Source organism: Bidens hawaiensis, unplaced genomic scaffold, assembly GCF_021521415.1.
Source record: "Bidens hawaiensis isolate Kalapana, Puna unplaced genomic scaffold, B.hawaiensis_p1.1 tig00002343_1, whole genome shotgun sequence".
In the NCBI taxonomy this organism is placed as follows: domain Eukaryota; kingdom Viridiplantae; phylum Streptophyta; class Magnoliopsida; order Asterales; family Asteraceae; genus Bidens; species Bidens hawaiensis.
Window position 1 is genome coordinate 46,742 of NW_027491127.1, and position 16,098 is coordinate 62,839.

At 34.9% G+C, this 16,098-nt stretch overlaps 1 protein-coding gene across 1 annotated transcript; it reads left to right on the forward strand.

Annotated features, from left to right (window-relative positions):
• The first annotated feature begins 5,512 nt into the window (after window positions 1-5,512).
• On the forward strand, window positions 5,513-15,795 carry LOC143618985 (uncharacterized). Its single transcript, XM_077091035.1, has 8 exons — window positions 5,513-6,049; window positions 6,444-6,655; window positions 6,746-7,052; window positions 8,884-9,111; window positions 13,057-13,380; window positions 13,472-13,683; window positions 14,117-14,384; window positions 15,391-15,795. The coding sequence occupies exons 1-8, from the start codon at window positions 5,651-5,653 to the stop codon at window positions 15,679-15,681; spliced, it is 2,241 nt and encodes a 746-aa protein (XP_076947150.1). The 5' UTR covers window positions 5,513-5,650; the 3' UTR covers window positions 15,682-15,795.
• Window positions 15,796-16,098: the final 303 nt, after the last annotated feature.

Here is a 16,098-nt window from a genome sequence, read left to right on the forward strand (position 1 = left end):
ATATGAAAGGGAGTGAAATTAGAGATTAATGGAGTTATACCTTCACTTCTCGCACTTCTCGCAAGATCCATCCCGTGTGTGTGTGTGTATATATATATATAAATGGTTGTGACAAATGTTTGTATAAAACTAGCGTATGTATACTAGAAAATCTGGCAGAGGCTTTTAGGGGCGACGGACGGCGTCCCTAATACTCACCGGAGTGTTGCCGGAGTTACTGGAATTGTTTTACCTGCGACACTAATAGAGGCGTCATACGCTTTTAGGGGCAACACCTTTGGGGGAGACTACATCACTTTTAGGAATGACCAAAGGGTTATTAGTGATGGGGTAATAGGGGCGCCCCTTTACGGGCGACATTTTAGGGGCCCATCGCCTCTAAAAACACATTTTCTTGTAGTGCCATCTAAATCTTGCACAATAAAAGCTTAATTAGTCCCGATCAACAGCTGCTAGCAGCTCTGGGTCAAGGACTGATCAACCTGACAGTGAAGCCAGTGAAACGGATGTGAAGTCCGGTTTTGTAGGACCTACATAAACTGTATATCAAAATTAGGGATGGGCAAATGGTAACAGGTATATTCGGTACCAATTCAACACCAACTTTTGACGTTTTTCAGGATCAGTACTTAATTTCGGTACGGTACCAGTATTTTGGATTGATTTACCTTCAAATACTGTATCGTACCGAGCACTCTCGTAATTGATATTGGTACACATTTTTGGTGATTTCGTTTCGGGATCGATACTTTTGGTAATAGTATTGTTTTTTTAAGGGCGACTCACACAATTCTACTCCTAAATTACATTAGTAATATACACATTTAAGGATTTAAAGATATATTCTCTTTATGAAATAAGAGCCTATCACCAAGCTAAGACTATAATGTCAAAAATTAACTATCAAAATATTATCATGTAATAACCTTCATACTTATCGATGAAGGATAATTATCTTATATATTTATAGGAGCATCTTCTCTAATATATATATAATAGCGTTTTGGTGCCGCACAATCTCCTATTGGACCAAGTGGCAAAAGCTAATTGAGCACATCATTTTGATTGATTTTTTGTTTGCTTTTGTTCTGGCGCTGTAAAGAACGTAATTGAAATTAACCGAGTTCGTATTGACTCACTGTAACAACGTTTGAGACCGACAACACTTGATTTTTAACAACGTATGAGTTTACCAAACGAATAATCATCCTTTTAATATTTTAGTTTTTTATATAAATTTTTTTATATGTTAATTTGACCGAATTTATATCGACTTATCGTTTCAATGCTCCAGACCAACAATGTTTAGGTTTTACTAAACAAATAAACATCGTTTTAAATGCTGTGTTTTTTATATTTTAATATTTGTATATGTTATATTGATGAACTTATTTTTTGGGTTTTAATGCTTGGGTTTTATCAATATTATTTAAACTATAATGACGTAATCGATACTATTTGAATTCTCTTTGACTCGCCATCGTAACGCTAGGGTTTTACCAACACTCGGGTTTCAACGCTTAGGCCGGGTTTTACTGTCCGAATAAACTTCGTTTTAAATATTTAGAATTTAGCTTTCAAGTTTAGTTCCGATACCGTAACGAATGTTAGCTATCGTAACGCGACAAATGCATAAACATATCCCAACTGCCCAACAAAACACGCCGGATAAAATACTAGTTGATATATTATTACAACCTTAATTTTTTTATTTCATAATTTTATTGAATAAAACTGAAAAGTACGATTAAATCGAAGTAGAAGATAAACGGATAACAAATTACGCCGTTATCTTCTTTTTAATTGAAAAAGCCAATCGACCTTTCAAAAACATTGAAAACATATGGAAGAAAACATACGGAATATTACTTATCAATCGGTTTTAATTTACAAAGGTCACAAATGATTCCTTCACCAACTATAATACAAATTCAATAATATCCTATGCACTTAAATATAATTCTCTCATGGCGATCCAAAAAACAAAGAAGAAATTATCCTCTCCTCTATTAATGCATGTTCGTGAAGCACGCCATATCCACTACAAAATTAAATTCCCACTCTTTTAGGAATTAGCACGGACCAATCATCCTCACCCAATTTGCAAAAAGAACGACCCACATAATAGACTAGGGCTGACCTCATCAACTTACAATAACACGACGGATGTCGGATACGTACTTTACACTATAACCGGTTTTAAAAACACTGCTTTACAAGAATAGTTGTTCTCTTCAAAATCAAAATGACCGTACGGTTCACACTGAATGACGGTTCACCTTTTCTTGATGACTGACGTAAGAGCATCCACAACAACACATCTTCACAGGCCCGGCCCGGGCCAGCTAAGTCAGGCCACCGCTTTGGGCCTCCAACTTTGTTAGGCCTCCAAATAATTTTTCAAGTGTATATATACGTACAAAAACACACATAAAAAACAAATCTATGGTATGCTGCACATGTAGTTTCTTGTCCCAGCTGGTAGCCTCTTGCTTTCATCCTAATCTGTCTTCCACCCATGTTCGATCCTCCTTGGTTACACTTATCTAGTAGTTTTTTTAATATTACTTTTTATTCACTTTGTTTTAAGTTTATTTCCCCCAAAAATATGTATATCTTGTTTTAAGTTTTTCTTTCCTAAGAATATGTATACACTGAATTTGCATTATATACAAATCACATTTATTTCTTAAAATCTTTAAATAAAAATTTGTTATTTTATAATTTGTCTACAGATTAACTGTATGTTACGTATGAACATGAAAATAGCTTGGTAAATTCTTAAAATAAAAATTATATAATATCATCTTTTTATGACTCATTAAGGGCCCCAAATTTAACCTTCGTTTTAGGCCACCAATACGGCATGAGCCGGCCCTGCATCTTCACAAACCATCATTTCAGCTTCACATCAGATTTCAAATTTTTCTTAAAAACCAGAATTCATTTCACAAAAAAACCTTCAAAAACCTTATTAAAATAATATATAATATGTATGTATATAATATATCTATATGTGTCCGTGAGAGAAAGGGAGAAAGTTGTTCACCTCACTAGTTTGCCACTAGTATGCGGAAACAAACTTTGGTCCAAAGACTTTGCTTCACAACAAGTTAGTTTGTAACCACCTCGCCCGCTGTACACCACGTAGATCTGAATCTTATGTTCCACACCTCGTTGTGGACGCTCTAAGTGTCATTACACGACGGCCAATTTTACATGGCAAAAACTGTCGACATATACTCGAACGGCGGTTTGCCTTCTTTTTCTGTTTAAAAATAAGTTTTACCTACTTTCTAATTCAATTCGTTTACGGTTGCTATATGTGCATCATGATTTGGAATGCGATCCATTGAAGCATCCATAGAGCTTAAGTCAAAAGGATATGGACACAATATGTACTTATTGATAAAAACTAGCTTCACCTTTATACCTTCCAAACAATCTATTGGATGAACATATTGAACAAACATGTCTTACAACCATTTAATCCCAATTAACGCTTCTCAATATCAGATTTTGTAGCATAATTTAGCATCAATCCAACAAAAAGAACAATATTTGTTACAAACCATGGGAACACTTCCTTATATTCATGTCAAGATATTCTACATTTAAAAAACAATGAGATCCGGTATCCAGTGGGTAGAATGGGCTTCTAAACAGATTAAGATGCCATGTTTCTTTAAAGTTTTGTATTTTTGGTGGCTTCAAAAAGTAAATAGTGACGATAATGAGGAAGTGCCAATAGACAACTTGATGGAGGCACAGGTATCGAAGAACGTGTCATGCTATATTTGGAGGCCCATGTTCGTGCTTCCAAAGGTGGCCCACGAAAATGGGCATAACTTGGCCCTCGAAGCTCCGTTTCGAGCCCATTACCAGTCAAATCGAAACTTGAGACGAGGAGCACATTGTGGCAAACAGCCTATGGCGGTTTTTCCCCTGTCCGAAGCCCAAAAACGCCTTCTAAATAAAGTTATGGGCCTTTTATTGTTTTTTCAGCTGTTTTTGTATTTTTCTTTTTGGGTTTGTGTTTGGCCCATGGCCTTTTTTGGGCCTATTTCGTATTAGAATCTCTATTTATATGTTTCTTATGTAATTTGGAAAGACAAAACTTAAATTTGGATAATAAAGTTTGTACTCTTCAATTTCCCCTTGACCTTTGGGTGAGATTTGGGAGTTTTAGGAAGTTCTTCACGGGTATTATTAGAATTAACGTGAATCGATCTTCGTTATCGTTTCACCACTGCATCACAACTTCTCTCAGAAGCTCATGTATTGTTATATCCTCATGCAAAATATTGGGCATACTCTTCGGCATTATTAATTTGTCTGTATTGCTTATACCACCACCTCTCGCAATCTCACATGATTTCCATGAAACCCCTAACAACATTTCCACTACTACATTTGATTTCAAATGAGCAACTAGAAACTATGTATGAATCCAGGTGAATACGTAAAAGAGGATCTTCCATCTATTGTATGCTATAAAAACAAAGACATATTTTTCTGGCAAACTCAAAAGAGTTTCAAATTAAAGGAGTATCTCAATAACTCTGTTTGGAAGATTTTGGATCTTCCATCTGTTGTATGCTATAAAAACTGGCTTCTGTAAACCGGACAGTGGTTAGAAATTGTTTGAGAGCATATTCTTTGATCTAAAGATCCAACATCTCGATCCAATCTTTTGTATTTAAACGCTCTGAACCCAAGGTGTATTAGAGGTTTAGTTTACAAATGCAATCTTACCAATTTCTTGTAATTATTTCAATGAGTTAGGACTAAAATATGGAGTATAATATAAGATATTATATTATACCTATATGTATATGAATATATGTAAAAGATAACAAAGTTTATATTTTTAAAAATGAACAAGTTGGCTCGCAAGCCGGCTGAGGCTCATCTCGTTTATAAACAAGCTGAACCCGAGCCCACGTTTTGAGCATGTTAAGATATATAAAAGAGCCAGCTCGGTTTTTAAATGATCAGCCAAGCCCAAACCTAGCTCGTTTACAGCCCTACTTAAAAAGAAAATCGTGCAAATCTTCTTCGGTGAAAGCATGGTAGGAGGCCAAGTATGGTATATTTGCAGGTCATAACCCTATAAATTTAAAACTTAACATCTCTTTCAAAATGGTGGATGATTCTGAAAAAAAAAAGAAAGAAAAAAAAATCCATGTGGAATGTATGGTGATTAAAGAAAATCTATGATTGGTTATAAACTCTTTGAATTCAGCAAGTTGTAATCCGGATCATTTTAATATTCTCATATGTTAATTAAAATAATTGCAATATACTATTTGTTTATCATTTTAATTACAGTATTTATACCCCGACACTGGAAATCTATACTCACCTCTTATCCTTGCTTTCTTTCTTAACAACATCCACTGTTCTTAGATCTTGTTCATTATTCTTCAGGTACAAAGTTCCCAATCTAATATTGTAGGGTTCTATTTTTTTATTGAGCATTGTGCAAACATTTTCATTTTGGTATTGAATAACCTCAAAATCAGTAAGTTTGAATAATATTTATAACTTCATCAACTAGCTAGCCAAAACTGTTTAAACAAGGCAACAAGCCTTAAAACTAACAGAAATAATTAACTAACCAATAATTTCATGTCACCAGTCCAAAACAATGGCCGCAGCCGCCACTTCTCCTACCAGGAAATCCAAATCCATACTGTCCTTATCTGGTCAGTTTCATTTATTATATCAATCATGTTCATATGTATCCGAGTATTTGTGTCTGCCTCTGAATCATTTGTTATCTTCAGGAATCTTGAAGTTATTACTACTTGTCATCGTTGCGAAGTTTTCATCATGGGCTTATGAAGCAGCCGTTCCACCACCTCCAAAAACGTGTGGATCTCCAGGTGGCCCGGCGATTACATCACCAAGGATACAGCTTGATGATGGAAGACATATATCATATGTAGAATCTGGTGTCCCAAAGGATGTAGCCAAATCGAAACTAGTATATGTCCATTGCTTCGACTGTAGCAAGCACCTCAATCCTTTTGCCTTAGCCTCACCGGTATGGACCTCTTTCCCATATAGATATAAGTTATGGGCAATCTATATACACACACTGTCTACTATACTATTACAAACAGCCATCCGGATAGAGGTGGACGACCGTTTTAATAAAAAAAAATTCAAAACTTGATTGTCTATGATCAGAACAGCAACAATAGCCGTACAAATATTATTCAAACGACCGTTAATTTTAATAATATTCATAAGGTTGACTTTTTTGGTCAAGTCGTCTTGTGTTTTGTGGATGACCGTTTGATGGCATGAAATCCGAAGAAGATGGTCTAGCTCTAGCATGATCCAGTTACTTATTATAATATCAAAAGTGTTTAGATGCAACGTCGAATAAAACTGTAGCTTAGTTCTTAGTTCTTACAAACATGAGGTTTTTACAGGAACTTGTTGAAGAACTAGGAGTGTACATTGTTGCACTAGATCGGCCTGGTTATGGAGAGAGCGATCCAGACCCTAAGCGAACTGTGAAAAGCTTAGCATTGGACATCGAGGAGTTTGCTGATAAATTAAACCTGGGACCAAAGTTCTATGCGACCGGATTCTCTATGGGTGGGCAAGTCATATGGTCTTGTCTTAAGTATATCCCTCATAGGTTTGTTTTAAATCTTGTTAGTCTTATATGTTTTAAAGCATCATCACACTACTTTTTTCGGTATACTTAATTACAAGATGTGTTAAACAGACTTGCAGGAGCGGTTCTTATTTCTCCGGACTTCAATTACTGGTGGCATAACCTTCCATCAAACTTAACCAACGAAATATACTCAAGACAACTTCGACAGGATCAATGGACTTACTGTGTTGCTCACTATTTACCATGGTTGACCTACTGGTATAACAGTCAGAAATGGCTTTATTCATTCTCTATTATTGGTGGAAACCCTGAAATTTTAGCCTTCTCAGACATGATAGTTGTATCTAAGTTATTAGCTACCATGAATCCAAATCAGGTACTTGCTCTTGTTTACATCAATATGAACAAAACAATCGCATATACCATCTCTCACTAGGGGTGCAAACGAGCCAAGCTCAACTAGGCTCGAGCTTGGCTCATTTAATTTATACAAAACTCGAGCTTGAGCTTGGCTCGTTTAACTTATACAAAGCTCGAGCTCGAGCTCGGCTCGTTTTAAGCTCTATTTTCAAAGCTCGAACTTGGCTCGTGAATAGATTTTCAAGTTTAAGCTCGGTTCGGGCTCGGCTCGTTTACTATTTATCAATTATTTTTATATAATTATAATTATTTATATATATTTTTTTATTATAATATTTTATGTAGAAAATAACATATATTATTAAGTTATTTTTATTTATTTTTTCATAACGTTATATATATTAATTAATAATTCTTAAATATATATTTTAAAAAATTATATAATTGACAGGCTCGTAAAGACACTAATTAACTTTAAGTTTCAAAGACATGCTCAATATTCCAGAGATTACCTCTTAATTAGTTAGGCTCTTAATAATTTAGAACAAGATTGTAAAACATCTAGTTACACTAAGACATATGTGAGGATTAAATGCTTGACTAGATTGAGATTTCCATTCCAGTGGGGTGGTCATTCTCATCCGGAAAGTGACGGATGACCCGGAGCACCCGAGTTCGAATCCTGATTCCTCCCGGTTTTACCATAGTATCCAGATTTCAATCAGGTTAACTTGACCGTCGTGCCTTCAGGCGGGTTGTGGCTATCGGATTTTCCCGGGGAACGCCCAAGCTAAACTCGGACGCTACCATGGATCCGGTTAAGACAACATAGTCTGGCCTGAGTGGGGTGGAGGGGCTGCTCTTGGAGGAGATGTGGCATCCCATTATAGAGAAAGTCACCGTTTCAAAAAAAAAAAAAACTGCTAGACTAGATTGCTTTCAGCGTGTGTTCCTTTAAATTGACAAGGGATTTTACATTGAAACATTGGCGGACCTATGTTAAAGGTAAGGGGGCGGTCGCCCACCTTAATTTTTTTTAGTGTTAATTTTATGTGAAAATCCCGATCGCCCCCCTTAAAACTAGTGCTAAGTTCCGATATTACCCCCCTAAGAAAATAATTCCTTGGTCCGCCTCTGCATTGAAACACTAATTAACTTTGTATGAATGTTATATAATGTATGAATGCTAATTAAGAGATTAAATGAATTGTAATAGTTAAAAATTGATTCTCATAGGCCATAAATCTTTTCATTTCCATTAACTTCTTATTTTTTCAACTTCATGTATATGTTTCATCATATTTAATTGAAGATTGGAAAGTTGGATTTTAATAAACTACATTTAAAATAATTAACTCTACCTAAGAATATTGTTGTTATCGGTCTCACCTTTTACACTATTTTTTTATCAATGGAAATCTGTTAAAAAAAACAACTCATCTCAAGTAAATTTTTATTGAATTTAAAACTGAAATTTTAGGGCTTTTAATCGGGGAGAAGGATACGAGTCGATTAAACTTTCCTTGAAACAGTGCTCAAACATATAAACGATGCTTCAATTCGGTTGTTTAAATTTTCAATTAACATTAATCAGGTCATTTGGAGCACCATTTCAATACAAGTTTTGCATAAATCGACTCGTAGTCTCATTCTCATCAAAAACCTTAAAGCATCAGTTTGAAATTCAAATTCCATTAAGTTCTTTTTAACAAGGGTGCAACGAGGGAGGCAAAAATATTCTCAGGTAGGATTATAATTAGCCAATTAACTGTATAAGAATGAGATTTATAAAATACAATTTTAATAGAAAATTTAAAATTATGAAACCTGATTTAAGCATGAGGTGATATATATTCTAATTAATTGATTGTTTTGGTGTTTTAAAGTTAAAATGGCTGAAATCACAAGCAAAACAACAAGGAGAGTTCGAATCCGTCCATCTTGACTTAAATATTGGATTCGGGAAATGGGACTTTGATCCATTGGACCTTGAAAACCCGTTTCCAAATAATAATGGATCTGTTTATTTGTGGGCGGGTGATGAAGACCGCATTGTGCCAACGCCATTGAACCGTTATATAGCTCAACAACTTGGATGGGTCAATTACCATGAGGTCGCTGGAGGAGGGCATTTCTTTTCTTTTGGAGATGGGATTCATGATGATATTCTAAAAACACTTCTTAAGAAATAACTGTTAGCACTCTCAAACACTAGTTTGTCAACTTGTATTTCTTGCTTGTTGAATTCCGTATGCGTATTTTAATTTGAACTACAACCTTTCTCTTCGTAATCTCGATGGATTTTATTATAAATCTGTTTTTACTTTATATTATTAGTTCTAAAAGGAGTTGTGAAAGATCAGTTATGGTGTAAAACACCATATCTTACTCGACTATGCAAACGTGTCAATTACAAAATTCCAATGATTCATGCTTTTAAAGCTCTAAACTATAACACGTTTAAACTTGTAAATTAATTGACACTTTATAACAAATTCGATAAAACATATACAAAACATTTCAAGGCATGTAACATCTCGAATTTCTATGAATAATATTAAAATATTATTTACGTTGGAAGAATTAATTTTAGTTAATAGAAAAATAATAATAATAATATAATAATAATAATGATAAAATGATGGTAGTCTAAAATAGATGGATTTATATCATAGACTTAAGATGAAGATGAGCCTAAAGCCCATGTGCTTAAGTAGTATAAATACCCCTAAATACCTAATCCATTCTATCTCCATTCATTCTACACTTTAGCCTACAACATAAAAATACATACTTAAGACAAACACTCTCTACATTATTTTATTAAACGATCCAAGACCAACCAAAGATAAGAAATCATTTATCTCAGTTGACCCAGCATTTCAGAACCCGACCTCGCAGCCCCTGGATGCCGAATGAGCCGTTTGAATCTAGATATAGCTTTAATAGGGTGCTTAATCAATAAAAACGAGCTTAAGGGCCACCTTAGCTTGAATTTGGACACCCCGAAGCTACATGTGTTATAAAAATCAAAGTCCAGTCCACCGTGGTGGTTAACGGCGGCTGCCGATGCCAAAATCGTTGAAAAACCCTAAAAACGCGTTAAAGATGAGCTGACCTGCACATATCCGGCGGATATTTTCCCAACGGATAAGTGAGGAGCGTATATGTGTACACATACACATATACGACGTATATGTGTATACATATACAACAGATATGTAGGTTTGACTTATACGGGCGCATATGTATCTGGCGTGTATGTACTTATACGCTGGAAAACATATACGCTGGAAACATATACGGGGGTTTGAACTTCGGTTTGCTGATGAGTTTATCCCAGCCAGGGGCTCTGCCCCTTGGACCCTTCGAACGTGCCAAAACGAAATTGAGTTATTTAAATCGCCTCAATCAATAGAATTGATTGAAGGATTTTTTTAAAAATACCAAAATGAACCTCTTTCATGTTCAACACTTACCTAGAAAGTGGTTGGAATGACAGAACCGGAGAAGTCAAAGTGTTGGACTTTAGAAAAGTCAACTGTTAAGAACACAATCAGTGAGCACTAGTAACATGAATTGGAGGTAAAGTGAGTTGGGATAACCGTTTAGAAGAAGCCAAGGGTCGTTTATATAGCCTCAATTGGATTGGAGAAACGAAATCGTTATAATTGGGCATTAATTAAAAATCAAGCAAGTTTGGAAGAAAATCACCAAAAATCACGAAATTGATGCAATTCTTGGAGGGGACGTTAGTGTTTAATGTTAAGAAACATGTATAGGTTCATAATTGATGATAATATGGTGAATTGGATCGAAAATGGCATAAAAAATGAATAAACTAGATTGTTTCGGAAATCCCGCTGATGGCGGACTCCCCCGCGCCTAAGACCAAGGACTTGGCCTACGCGTCGCGCGGCGAACTAAAAATAAATCTTTTTTTTACATGCTTGGTCCAAGAACTTATGAATAAATGAAATATAAGGCGGGTTAGGGATTTAAGAAACGATTTTATTAAAATGAAATAAATGCTAGTAAATACTCGATAAGTGCACGTTTTCTTTAATGAGAACGACCCGAATAACATACCCGGAACGAATATACAATACAAATACAAATACGAAAAAACCAAAATTTTACACGTGTGTGCAGTGTTTTAAAAACCGGTTCAAACCGGCCGTTTGAACCGGTTAACGCACAACAAGCCGGTATTTTGAGCCCGGTATTTTTGGCCGGTTTGCTAGAACATCGTACCGGCGGTTTTTCTAAAATACCGGTTTTATCGGCAAACCGGTTTTAAGTCCGAGAAATTTTTTATACTTGTGGCCCATATGTTTTCAAAATTATTTTTAACCCAACAATTTGCATTCAAACATGTAAACTTTAGAACTATTTTTTACAAATTGAGTGCTTTTGTATTATTTTTTTTAATATGGATTAACTTTTGGATTATTTTTTGTTATGGAATCATATACTTTTGAGTTATTTTGAAGTTAAGGTTGCATTTATAAGAAATATAAGGTAAACTATTAAACCGGTTGAACCTCCCGGTATAACCCGGTTCAATCGCTTATACTATTTTTTAGCCCAATCCGATACAAGTAAAAAATTGGTTTTTAGAACATTGCGTGCGTGACATATAAACTTGTAATTGTCTTCATGTTTTAGCCCATATAAACATGGGCTGTCAAAGGCCGTATTGTTTCGGGGAAAATAAATTAAAGTGTTCAATATCATTTGTACCCAATATTTAACCGGCGGGGCTTGCTCCAATGGCCAGGAACATAATGGATGACCCGGGTGTCCCTGGTTCGAATCCTGATTCCGACCGGATTTTTCCGGAGCATTATAAACCTATCGTGCCTTCGGGCGGGGTGAGCAAACTGGGTTTTACCGGGAACGCCAAGCCAAACTTGGATGCCAGCGTGGATCCCGATCATGTCAACATAGCTTACCTGAGTGGGGTGGTGAGGTGCGACTTGGTCGCGCAGTGTTAGCTTAACTGTGAAAGTCACCGTTCAAAAAAAAGTTGTACCCAATATTTCCGAGAAACAAATATAAAATGGAGTATTTGATGTATAATTAATGCAAATTAACCCTTTTTAAATTGACCTATTCTGATCCAAACCTAACCTCATCTGACCCGAATCAATTTGACTCGTGACCCGAACCCACCCATTGTGGGTCAGCTTGACCAAACGGTAGAACTCTGTATTGTTGTTTATTTTTGTTTTCGTGGGTGTGAGAGATTATATTCCGCTGCGTAGTTACCCTGATTGATATCTGATTGATACCTAGAGTCACATGACAAAAAACGCAGTTTGTTAACGAGAATTTACGACGGACTTCCAAGTAAAGAAAAATTTGGAGATTGAGGGCAGTCAAGTATGGTAGGCTTGGAAATTGTAAATTAAAAACTTTATTTGAAATGCTGATTAATTTTGAAATGGCCGTCAATATTGAAGTGCCCGTCAATATGATGCATCGGTGCATGTTGTCATATATAGAAGAAATGGATGGAGGAATCTTCCAAACAGAAAATATATTAATAATTTAATGAAAATGAACCATGAAACTTGAATTCCATAGCTTCTAGTTATATTTTCTTTGAAAATTTGGATATGAAATTATCTATAGAATATTAAAATGATCGACTAATTATAATTTCCATCTAAGATTCATGCATGGCATCCAACACATAATAATTACATTATATATATCACATACGTGAAAGGCCATACTTACATATTTTCCTTGCTTTCTTCCATAACATATCTACTATTCTTATTTTTAGATCTTCTTCTTAATTGTTTCCAAGGTAAGTTGCCTCTATTGTCCTTATGTATTATTCAGTCATATCTCTTTGCTAATATCCAGACAGCCGTTCTAAACGACCGTCTATAATGATGTGTGTATAGCTGTCCCTTTTTAATATTATATCATTATCTTGCGTATTAGCAGAGCATAAATGACAGAAGTGATGAACGAAAAGGTTTCGGAAACTACAAAATCCAATTCTTATACCTCCTCTGGTCAGTTTCATTCTTATACATCTTCAGATCTTCTTTCGCACTAGAAGGACTTTAATAAAGTTTTATAACTATTTTTTTTTTATTCTAGGAGCATGGAAAATATTACTACTCATCTTTCTCGTGGGGTTTTCTGCATGGGCTTATAAAACAACTCTTCAATCACCTCCTAACAAGTTGGGATCTCCGGATGGCCTTCCCATTACATCTTCAAGGATACAACTTCGTGATGGAAGACATTTGTCGTATACAGAATTCGGTGTTCCTAAAGATGTTGCCAAATCCAAAATAATATACATCCATTGCTTCTTTTGTGGCAAGGGACATAATCCTTTTGCAATTACAGCTTCACCGGTGCGCATTCTTAATCTAATTTTTCGTTGTCCACGTCTTTTGTTTTATCTTAATATATTCTCAGTGTCAGTAATAACTACTATCTTTACAGGCCGTTGTAGAAGAATTAGGGGTGTACATCGTTTCCATAGATAGACCTGGTTATGGAGAGAGTGACCCGGACCCTAAGAGAACTGTGAAGAGCCTAGCATTAGATATCGAGGAGTTTGCTGATCATTTGAACATTGGACCGAAATTTTACATGGCTGGATTCTCTATGGGTGGCCAAGTTATTTGGTCTTGTCTTAAATATATCCCTCACAGGTATGTTATAATACTGATAATCGATCAAAAGCACCGTAACTTATCGACGCAAAAAAATATAATTTTGTTTTCAGTAGAATCGGTTTTTGCTATTCAAAAGGGGGGTTGCGGCGCAGCTTTTTGCCCGCTTACCCACCTCTCTATTATAATTGGATCATTTTGTTTAGTATATGAATGGGAATATAAAATTGTAAGAAAACAAAATTATATTAATTTTTCATGCTAAATTTTGTTAGTTGAGTTTATTATCTATTATATAGTTTTTATTATTTACAATTTCATGTTTGCTTGTTACTAATTGTTTTATCAATATTCAGTTTCATTAAGTTTCTAGCACTAAACTTAGTTTGGTAGCTTTACATTATCCTTTTCAATTCATTGTAATGTATATCAATACAAAGACTTTTCAATTATTTTGAATTGTTTCAAACAGGCTAGAAGGAGCAATTCTTATTTCTCCGGCTGTCAATTACTGGTGGCATAACCTACCTTCAAACTTAACCAACCAAGCATACTCTAGGCTACTTCAGCAAGATAAATGGTCTTTACGTGTAGCACACTATCTTCCATGGCTAACCTATTGGTGGAACACTCAAACATGGTTTCCTGGTTTTTCGATTATAACCGGAAACCCTGCTGCCTTATCTTCATCAGATATAGAAATTGCACCAAAGCTATTTTCAATCATAGATCCAAATCTGGTATAGTAGCTCTCTCTTTATTGTATCAATGTGAACTAAAAAAAATCACATGCACGATCATTTGTGAAATACGTCCGAATTTATTTCGAATATAACAAAAGGGGGGAATATGTCCGAATTTAAACATATATTGATTGACCCATAGTCTCCATTTAGCACCAAATCCCATTTGTTCAACAATTACAGAATATTAAAATTTATTGAGTGAAATACGTCACTACTAAAAAATTAGACATTTTTCTTTGACTGATTTCATAGGAAATCTGTTGGAAAACCCACTTTCCGACAATTTTCCAACAAAATGCGGTGTTAGAAAAACACATGTTTGAAAATTGTTTTCAATCGTTTTTCAACAACTTTTCTTATAAAATTGCTACAAATATATACCATTGGAAACTTCCTACAATTTTCCTACAAAAGCTATTTTCTGGTTTATTTTCAATTTGAGGTTAGTTTACACAAGCATAAGAAAACAAAAGAAATAGTCGATAAATATTTTTTTTGTTGGAAAGTTAGCAACAATTTTCCAACAAAAATCCTGTCGCTACTATTCTGTTGCAATATTGTAGGAAAATTTTATCTTATTTTTTTTTTGTTAGAAATTCGTTTGAAATCTATTAGAATTACTTGTCGTAGAAAATGTTTGAAGGAAAATGATATGTTTTCTAGTAGTGTGTGTCTGAGTTTAATTTTAAAATTTCTTTTAAGTTTTAAGTTTTTTAATTAAGCCAAAAGTGATCATTTGTTTTTGTTATAATTAGTTAGCGAAGAATTGTCCTACCGCTTACTTTACCAACAATTAGTCGGCCAAAACACATACGCTTATGTAAAAAGAGAAGATAAGACAGATTTTATATAATAAAATAAGGTATCCGCAACAGAGTTACTATATCCGCTTGAAGTATGTGTATGTGCATAAGCACACCAATATACATATATTTGTGTTTGTATAATATGCGTATGCTTCAATTTTGGTTTACTAATAGAAAAACCGATGACATCACAGGCAATAAAACAAGGAGAATTTGAGTCTATCCATCGTGACTTGAATATTGGGTTCGGGAAGTGGGAATTTGATCCACTCGATCTTGAAAACCCGTTTCCAAACAATGATGGATCTGTTCATGTATGGATGGGAGATGAAGACTTGATTGTGCCTGCTACATTGCAGAGATATATAGCTCAACAACTTGGATGGATCAATTATCATGAAATCACGGGTGAAGGACACATGTTTGCGTTCAAGGACGGGAGGGGTGATACTATATTGAAAGAGATTTTACACAAAAAGAAGTAGTCTTGCAATGGCACTGAAATGAAAGATTAAAATGAGGTGGTTGAATATCATAACTCTTTGTTTCCGAAGTTTTTATGACTATTGTATTCACTATTGGAGCTAATTCTAGTCTAGGCTACCGTTTATGCATGCAGCCGTTGGAAGCTGGTGTTGAGTCTATTTAAAAATACCCGTTTAAAGTTTAAAGTTTACAAAAGATTTCTTGTTCGTTAAACCATCATTTACATTTATATTTAAAGATTTATAAAATCCATCAGATCGCCTAATGGCTACTTCGTTCCCAAGCACCTATCCTTCATTACATGTAAAACAATTTAAAAATATGTCAGCAACACATGCCGGTGAATAAGCTGACGCAAAATATTTTATTTACTTAATTACCCCTCAAGACATAACTTGGGTCTCGACCCATCGTGG

What these genes read in the sequence shown, in the direction of transcription:
- LOC143618985 (XM_077091035.1), top strand. Translation starts at nt 5,651, where the DNA reads ATGGCCGCAGCCGCCACTTCTCCTACCAGGAAATCCAAATCCATACTG. An exon ending in CTTTTGCCTTAGCCTCACCG is followed by an intron (nt 6,050 to 6,443) that starts GTATGGACCTCT and finishes AGGTTTTTACAG; the next exon opens with GAACTTGTTGAAGAACTAGG. An exon ending in CTTAAATATATCCCTCACAG is followed by an intron (nt 13,684 to 14,116) that starts GTATGTTATAAT and finishes TGTTTCAAACAG; the next exon opens with GCTAGAAGGAGCAATTCTTA.